General features: G+C 32.5%; 2 protein-coding genes across 2 annotated transcripts in view; both read left to right on the forward strand.

The window, feature by feature from the left end:
* LOC109858688 (aminopeptidase N-like) overlaps positions 1-2,814 on the forward strand; it is a 10,005-nt gene extending 7,191 nt beyond the window's left edge. Inside the window, exons 9-13 of the mRNA XM_020436186.1 lie at positions 1,145-1,332; positions 1,553-1,885; positions 2,069-2,138; positions 2,364-2,411; positions 2,624-2,814. Of these exons, the coding sequence (XP_020291775.1) occupies positions 1,145-1,332; positions 1,553-1,885; positions 2,069-2,138; positions 2,364-2,411; positions 2,624-2,749 (765 nt within the window). The 3' untranslated portion in view covers positions 2,750-2,814. The remainder of the gene's footprint in view (positions 1-1,144; positions 1,333-1,552; positions 1,886-2,068; positions 2,139-2,363; positions 2,412-2,623) is intronic.
* Positions 2,815-7,176: 4,362 nt separating this feature from the next.
* LOC109858687 (aminopeptidase N-like) overlaps positions 7,177-9,904 on the forward strand; it is a 28,534-nt gene continuing 25,806 nt past the window's right edge. Inside the window, exon 1 of the mRNA XM_020436183.1 lies at positions 7,177-7,417. The gene's annotated coding sequence lies outside the window, so the exon portion shown is untranslated. The remainder of the gene's footprint in view (positions 7,418-9,904) is intronic.

Here is a 9,904-nt window from a genome sequence, read left to right on the forward strand (position 1 = left end):
CGCGAAGCGCGGCGGGCAGTCTTACGCGCGTAAGACAGCCCGATGCATGCTTATTCGCGGATCTTTGTTAATTAAAATCTCAGTAACTATTGCGAATCTAGCAAAATGGTATAGGACTTTTCACCTCAGTTTTATTGTATATATATATATACAGGGTGTCCCAGAATTGGTATAACATCTCTCGTAGGCAGATAGAAGAAGTAAAACTGAGTCGAAAAGTCTTGAACCATTTTTTTTATTATTTATAATAAAGGAGTAATTATTGAGTAAGTCAGGCCAAGCAGCGCCGACCTTTAGCCAGGCGCACGTTAGTGAGCCACACGCCTGGTGTGTGTGAGCTCTCCGCGCGGTTCACTGACATGCGTCTGGCTAAAGATCGGCACTGAGTGGCCTAACTTACTTAATAATTAATCCTTTATTATAAATAATAGAAAAAAATGGTTCAGGACTTTTCGACTCAGTTTTACTCCTTCTACCTGCCTACGAGACATGTCACATCAATTCTTGGACACCCTGTATATATACATACTACAAAACAGTTGTACGCACTTGTGTTTCTTTAGCTGACAACATAAAAAATATACATAAAAAGATAAATAGAATGTTGCAAACAAAAAAAACGAAGTCACAGACAGGTATATTATTGTAGTTAAAAAGATAAAATATAAAATTGCTATATACTTTACTTACTTGTTAAGTACACAATTTGTAAATTTTTACAAATTTAAAAGATATAAATACATTCTTTTTTGCAATGTAACTTTTCTGTAGTTTGTCTATTTTTTGTTCATAAATGAACTGTACTAATATGTCAAAACTACTAAAAAAAAACTACTAAAAAAAAAACTTCTTTCACTGTGAAAAAAACAATTACAAGCAATATACAGGGTTTTAGTATATGAATTTCTTTATTCTTAAAATGATATCTTTCAAACGTTTTGATCCATTTTAGATCTTCATCGGTGTAATCAAAAAATTTGGGTTCTTTTCTTTCAACATAAAATTTCTTATTGTTAGATATGGAAAAAACACTAAGTAACTTAAAGTTATCGTTAAATAATTATATATACAATAAAGAAACTTGAAAAATTAATAACACTAAATTAATAACACTATATTACAATATGACACTTTTCGTTTTTAGATAAAACTCCTAGAAATGTTGGACAACTTTCTTCATGGCACGTCAATTACATATATACATATGGGAAATAATGTCAATACTCAATTCTATCACGAAGTTTTAAGATGGATATGCATTCTTGATGATTTCAAGTGCAAAGAATATATTAATAGTACATTAAACTGGCTTACTTCTTCTACAAAAAACAAGTACGTTATTTTACTTTCCTAATAGAAATTTGACGTTCGTTGAAGTCACAAAAACGTCATCTTGCTTTTGAACTTCTGTTCCATGTAATTGCGATTTTGTCATTAGATCTGATACATTATTTGATACATTATAAATAAAATGTATGGAATACCACTGTGATGGATCAGTCTTTAAATGGAATTATATATTTAAGTACACTAATATATTTTGTACTTGCAGACTTTTGCCAGGTTGGCAAAAATGGATATATTGCAGAGGATTAATATTGAAATCTGTCGATTATGTAGAGTTCGCTTTATGGCACACAATATTATATATATACCACACACAAGGAAACCTAGAAGAATTCTCCGAACTTGAAACGTGCTTTACACGATACGATGATTTAATAACTTTTCGTCGTTTTCTTAATCGTAACGTTTTACTAAAACCTATCAAAAATAAAAAAAAAATTGTTACTATTAGTGTACTTTTCAATATTTTTGCTTCGCCTTTAAAAACTAACTTTGTGCTGACGAATATACTATTCGCAATACAGAAAACAATAATAAGGTAAACTCATTTTTTCATAGTCATAAAACTTTTCATACAGTACATATATATATTTTACATAAATTGCATAATTTGCATATAATCGATTTATTATCACAACAGACATGTTTTCTCATGTTATATTTTATAATGTATATTAGCAAGTTTATATACTAATTGTAAATCTGTTATTTGTTTTGATAGAAACGTGAATATTCTAGCAATAATAAACTGTATTATTAACAACATATATTCAAACCACGGCCTGTCTTTGGTATGTTATAAGATTTCACTTACTTTTTGTAGCTATATATGTCAAATAGAATTTCTTTGTAAGTTTAATATATGTATATGTATATTTATTTGCGTCGAGTTGTATTGTGGTCTAGTTTCGTAAGTGCTTCTTGTATAACAAAAGAATAACTTTATAATATTGAATGGTGTTACACAATGTAAGTAAATCACACAACGTCATGATAGGTACATGATTTTTTTCTAGATTACTGACGAAATGTTCTTGAATACACTGCTGCATATACATCAACTGGTAAACGTATTTATACATTATTTAAAATATTATTTTAATATTGTTTTGGATTTGTGCGTAACTCTTTCTGTTTCTTCAGATACAACTTACTGTTTATATGTAAATTATTAGATGTTTGTTATTTTTATTAAAAATATATCTCGTACCTCTTATAAAATTTAGTCACAATTACACAGGATTTTATTATACATATATTTTGTACTCTGTTTTAGGAACCATTTGCTCTTGATGCCATTAGAAAAAAAGCTAAATATCGTCGTAATTTTCTAGATACAATGCAAAATATACTTCGTTTAAATCCCCAGTATATGTTTAATTACAAACACACGAGTAAATAAGCTTTTTTTAAGATAATGTACTTTTTGTATTTAAACAAAAATTTTTAATTTAAGAAATTTACCGATTTGTTGTGACCAAATCTTGTTTTTTTGTTTAAATAAGATTTATTTTATGATAACAAAATAGACTTATTAATTATAACTAAAATCGGAAAAATATGTTTCGGATTTTAATATTTAATAGTTTGCAATAAGTTAATCATAAAATAAATTTGTTTCTTCAATTATATACATTATTTATATTACGCTCCGGTTTCTACGTATATGTATATTTAAGTTTTGCCCACATTAATATAAATATATTAATCACATTAAATAAAATCAAAGTATCTAAATATAAGAATTAATACAATGTAAGAGAAAACTTGATATTATATATATATATATATATATATACAAAATACCATTCAGTATTATGTGTGAGAATATATGTTAATTAATCATCAATATATGTGTAAAATGTTAAATGATAAATGTTAAGGTAGAATTTATTATGTTTGTTCCAAAATCAGATATTCTAATTAGTTCTAATAAAAATATAATTTTCACTAAAATTGTTTTAGTGTTTTTTAATGTTTCCTTAGTTTTTTAAACTATGCACTTAATTTTCATAAGTTTACGCGTAGACACATTTATATGCATTTGCGTTTCGCGACCTTCGTAAAACAACGATCTTTAGATGTTCATCACAATCGCAATTGGTTTTCGTATATTTATCGGTTTGATTCATATTTGTAAGCAGTATCAATTAGAAGCGACGATGTAATTACGTTAGTAGTTAGTTTGAGCAAGTAATGTAACACAATTTTTAGCGGAGATAAGCCAGAGAGCGACTATCCTATTGTAATTATTCTTACGGCCGAAGTACGATTTTTTGCATACTGCACAACGTATAAGAAAATGAGTCAAGGGCCTTCTACAATAAGATATTAGTAATAAATCAGAAGTCAGAAGCAAGAAATTGACACAGTAAAATCACAGAAGAATAATCGATGATGATTAGTCAATTTCTTGTGCTTCTGACTTCTGATTTATTATTAATATCTTATTGTAGAAGGCCCTTCGGAGTCTTCCGCTTTTATATCTTGTTCTTGAAAATTCTGATTCGTTGATTCTTTTATGCAGTATGCAAAAGTACCATGTGTTCCGGCCTGTACAATTATTTCACATTTGGAAAATTGATTATTCAGGAAAAGAAGTAACAGAATCGAAACAGAAAGTTACACCATACTTTACTTTACGCGTGAGCAAATAAGAAAATTATCTAAGAAAAAAACACTATGTTTTTTTTGTGCAACTAAATAATAGGAACGTAAAATAATGACGAAGTCATTTACACTTTTTACTCAATGTGTTGGCATATATTTGATGTAATTTTGCTTTTTTTGCTTCTTACAAAATGCTTTTTATTTGTTCCAAGCTTTTCATTTTGGTTTTCTTCGAAATTTTGCATTTCTGTCAGACATGCGTGAAATAGTAAGATGTATGTTGTGTGTGTGTGTTGTTTATACGTAGTTATACTGGTACTATATACAAGACAAATTCTCTAATTTGTCTATTTTTATAGATATCATATATATTTTAATATATCGCTTATATCTCTGCTCAAACAACCACCATAGGTGTTATCGAACTTCCATCGGTGAACACCTATGTTTGATGGGTGTTTCACTCTGCACCTATGGTGTTCTTGTGTTGATATCATGGGTGTATTGTAACAACTATGGAGAAGGCACGAACTATCATAGGTATGTTTCTGTGTAACTATGAGCGTGTCAAAAAGTACCGTAAGGATATCGGTGCAATCATGAGTGAATCTGAAAGTATCATGGGGTACGTATTTTTGATGAGCCACATGACTACAAGAATGTGTATACCTTGACTGATCTTTGAAAGAATATCATGATGTCTTAGTAGTACTAGAGAGTAGCCTGAGTGCAGTAGAGGGCCCATAAGAGTTTTTGGAATCGCTCTTCCGCCCTTTAAGCTAGCGCATCTCCATGGGTGATGCACAGTAGCAATGTCTACGAGCGGTCTGTCAATACAAATACGTACGCTATGTACAAACGTGGACATGATTTTATTCCGTTCTATGTCCACGACCGTGCAGTTCTATTTCGTGCTATGTACACAAGTTCAAGCGTCATGTTGAGAAAGATCGAGCAGCCCTGCCAGTACCGAGAGCACCGAGGTGGTAAAGGTATGTATACAAGCGAGAACCGCCGTCCGTGTGCGCTCGCAGAAAAATACTATGTTTCGTCTGTTTTACACCAAGCCAGCTGTGAGTCTATAAGACGAAACACGAAACACGTTTACGTTGCGCGTTTGTTACGTATGACAATGTGAAGTGCTTTCTCTACATTTTTAGTCTTAAAAAAAAGTACATAATATTATTAATAATATTAAAACACATTAGAATGCAGTTTTCTATTAATTATTATAATATAAGATAATATAAGATAAATTTCACAATTCGAAAGCTTTTTTAGAATATTCATCATCTAATGAACAACAACATCTAATACATATATATACATAATATATATTAATTATTAGTTTACACTTGTATATGTTTTTAGTTTATAAATTACAAAAAGAATTTACATATTATAAATACATAATCTTACGGTATTTAATTTATATTTTATATGAAGTAATAAATTAATATATTTATATAATATAATATATGAATCAATTACTTTAATATACTTTATATGTATTAAATGTTTTTTAGTATTCCAAGAAGTGCGAATTATTACAAGTAACTCCTATTTATCATTAATAACAGTATATAACGCATCTTGAAATGTTTTACTATTATGAATATTATTACATATGTTTCGAGACTGTAAATTGCAAGAAAGAGTATAAACATTATATTATATGCTTCTTTGGGAAAAAAATGGGGTAAATATGGATAAAAACGGAGCATATTCGGAGATCATTGTCCTTGACATATGTTATCAATAGTGGCGCCCAAAATTTACTACAATTATTAGACAAAGATATAGTTGAAAAACAAATAATTTTAATGTGCAACAATAAATATCAAATATTGAAAGTCAACATTGTAAGTAATATTAAATAAATAATGTTAAATTCTGTTATCACACAATTTATTGTCCTTAAAATAGTATAAGTTTTGTATAAAAGTTTCGCACTGTATCACTTGGGCTCATATTGTTACATACGTATCTAATTCTTACATTAAGATAATTTGCAGAGATAAATTTTAACAATAACTTTACATGATTTTCTAATGGGTAATTGTCTGGTATATGACTCTGCAATTTTTCACATTTGATTACATGCAAAACTTCCACCATTATATGTATTACATTTTCCTTTTTTTATAGTTCTTTTGTATAAGTTTTGGTGATCGAAATAGTTCCTGCTGTCACACCACAAGCTTGACCGTACATAACTTCTTATGGTTTGCGATACAACACTTTTTCATTTATAATAATTTCTATGGTTTGTTGCACAAGTTGCACACAGAATAGGTCCAGACATGTCAAGCGTACGCTTGAGCATTCTCTCGATACCTTTTCTCTTTCAAAAAATAGTCGTTCAAAATGGTTTTCATGACGTACATCCGTCCCCAGATTTGTCTATCCGCACTACCGATATGTTCCCTCTGTTACTTTTTACTCAATGATCATTCTGCCCTTTTACGTCATTCCGCTATAAATTTTATTGCTGTAATTCGAAAATAAACAAAGGCAATGCGAATTCGATATACGAATATTGTCTATTGTCTTCATATACAAAATGATTTATTTTAATCGCTTCAGGCGAATGTCAGTGAAGCTTAGAGAAACAGACAAAAATTCGAATTAGATTAATCTTATAAATATGCAAAATTAATTATTTGTCGTACCTTTATCACTCATATTGCAACTTTTAAACGTTACTTTTGTTTATCCTCAAACGCTCTCGCTGTTTGCAAATTGTTTATCACGCATCTGCGTGCAGTATAATTTTTATATGTTTATTTTAACGACTCTTACTAAAAGAAACTCTTGACAATTGTATTACTGCTATGTACGTAATGACTATACTGTCTTCTATATTTTTTACAGGTACTAACGCTCAACGTTTATTATTTATTTTTCGACTTATATCTCATAATAATAGTAACCATAATGCGCTTTTGAAATACTAAATCTATGTTCAGAACACATCAACAACATTCTAGTAACTCCGGTGACTGACAAACTCGTAAAATATATTTCTCAAAGAAAAAGTAATTATACTGCATGTCTCGTTCTCAATGATAACAATGTAGTCATGCTTGTCATGCCTCAATTCACAACGTTTAACGCATAAAGGATTTCAAAAAGGTGGCGCTCTGATCGCTACCCTTCCTCGTTTCCCGCCGTTCAGCTTCATATTGTTTCGTTGTGCCAACAAATCAAACGTTTTTTTTCGCAAACCACGGAAAGATGAAGTTTTCGCTACGTTATACAACTGTCGACTTGCCAGACAAGAAAAAGAGGATGCGCTCGAGATCTCGATCACGAGAGAGTTATTACTGTAAGCGGAGATACGATAAAGAACTGAGTAATTTGCAGGAACAAATACATAACCTAACAAAGGTTGTCGAGTCGTTGGTGCATGGTAATATAAGACAAGCTTCACCAACTTCCTTACTTACCGAAATTCGAGGTAAGCACCTTTGCTCTATATATGTATCTGCAATCTCTTCTTTCCACACGAAAGTTGAGCGGCTAACCCACACGGTTTGCCTACGTCCATACGACATGCCGCGAGCATCTTTGTGAACTTAGTTCAATAAGAACGTAGATATCACATACGCACAATAAGTGCTGCTCGTTCATTCTTCCACGCTTTTTCTTTCAAAGAAAATAAGGAGAATGATCCAGGGTTTACGACTCCTTCATAAGGAAGACAGTAAGCACCTTTGCTCCATATATGTATGTGCAATCTCTTCTTTCCACACGAAAGTTGAGCGGCTAACCCACACGGTTTGCCTACGTCCATACGACATACCACGAGTATCATTGTGTTTTTAGTTCAATAAGAACGTCGATATCACATATGCACATTAAGTGCTGCTNGTTCATTCTTCCACATTTTTTCAAAAAATACATGGAGAAAAATGGAAAAACGAAGGGCTTCCAGCACAAAGATCGCAAGGGCGATTTCTATATAGAGGCTCTGAAGTTAAATCTGCTGTAACATTGCAAAAAAGAGAGATCAGCATTTCGTGCAGACACAAAATTGCGTCCGCACCGCCATAGCGGCACTAAGCGCCGCAGTCTCTCTCTTACTAGAGCCTNCTCAAGATGGCTTAGACGAAGACTTGTTTACAGACTTAATAAGCCATGCTGGACAAATCCTTACCGATGCTTTTCATCAACAATCGNTAGCACGGAAATCCTTTATTACACCACAGTTGAATAAAAGTGTCAAACCAGTGGTCGAAACAATCATTTTGAACGAATGATTGTATGGAGACAGAGATTCGGGACAAGATCCTCTCCCCCCCCCCCAAAAAAAAAAAAGCAACACATTGTCAGGAAATATCCACCTGCGGGATACCGTCAGGTGGNTTATCAGCAAAGACGTCACCAAAGCAGGTTCAAACCGAGGTCGAGCAAGTCATCGCACGGTGCAACCAAGACATCTCAGAGTAGATAAGTCACCAGGACGTCTTCGCAGCTTTGTTAGTCAATGGTGACAAATCAGGTCTGACATATATATTTTAAGCTGCCTAAATGAATATCGCATTCCGTTTACGGACACCTTTTCAAAGGTCTTGTAAGGTGAGAAACTTATCGGCGAAGGAAACAGAAAATATGCATGCAGAAATTGATGAGCTCTTAAGATAGGGCGCCATCGAGGATAAGAATTCTTGCTCTCGCAAAGAATGTGAAGGACAGTTCGTCTCTTCTTATTTTCTTATCTTCAAACCTGATGGATCTCACCGGTTTATTCGTAACCTTAAAAGCTTAAATTGCTTTATTAATCCCCCACATTTCAAACTGGAGGATATCCGTTCTGCACTTAATTTAGTGTCACGAGGGGATTTTTTGGGAACGCTAGATCTCAGGGATGCATATTTTCTCGTTTCCATTCACGCTGACTATAGAAAGTTTCTTAAATTTAAGTTCAGAGGCAAAATGTTCCTATTTCTATGCTTGACTTTTTTGGTCTCTGCACTAACTCATACGTCTTCAACAAGTTAATGAAACCTATTGTTAATACACTAACACTGTAAGACAGCAAGGCATGTTTTTTGATACTGTACCTGGATGATTTTCTCTTCATCCATAAAACGAAATTGTATGCGAGAAAAATATGACGGAGGCTGTTGTATTTTTTAGAACATCTAGCTTCATTATAAACTATCAAAAGAGTATATTACTTACCACCCAGAAATGCAAATATTTAGGTTTCATTATCAATACAAGGGATTTTTTCTTTGAATCTAACAGACAAAAAGAAAAGTCACATCGTACAACTGGTGAGCGAACTTAAACGCAAAAAAGCATGTAACATCAGAAAATTTGCTAAACTGTCAGGTACCTTAGCATTAGCCTGTACAGCAGTATCATATGGACTTATTCAGTACAAACGTCTCGGACGACAAAAAATATTTAGCGCTGAAATTCAATGGTGGAGATTATGACGGAAAGATTTCGATTCTAGACTCAATGTTAGAAGAGCTTACTTGATGGAAACAAAAAGTGGTTATTGGAACCAATCCAATTTGAACTCAGCTCTATGCCATAAATATATTTTCCGATGCCTCACTGTCAGGTTGAGGTTGTTATTGTAGCAACTCTAAGGCGTTTGGTTTTTGGGATGAGCACGAAAGGTCACATCACATTAACTATCTTGAGCTATTAGCTGCTTTTTCTGCAATAAAATGTTCGCGGCAGGGTTATCACACGCCGAGGGTCTGCTTAGACTGGATAATAACACCGCTATTGCATATACTAATAATGCGGGAGGTGTCCAATTCCCGCATCTTAGTGAACTTTCCAGAAAAATTTGGAACGAGAGCGAAGCAAAGAAATTATGGTTGCAAGCGTTTTATATCCTTTTGGCCGAAAATATAAAAGCTGATAGAGCATCGAGTAATGTGCATATTAGTGCGGAATGGGAACTATCTCAATCTGTTTTTTT

This window comes from Pseudomyrmex gracilis, unplaced genomic scaffold (genome assembly GCF_002006095.1).
Source record: "Pseudomyrmex gracilis isolate BER0280 unplaced genomic scaffold, ASM200609v1 scaffold_219, whole genome shotgun sequence".
Lineage (NCBI taxonomy): Eukaryota > Metazoa > Arthropoda > Insecta > Hymenoptera > Formicidae > Pseudomyrmex > Pseudomyrmex gracilis.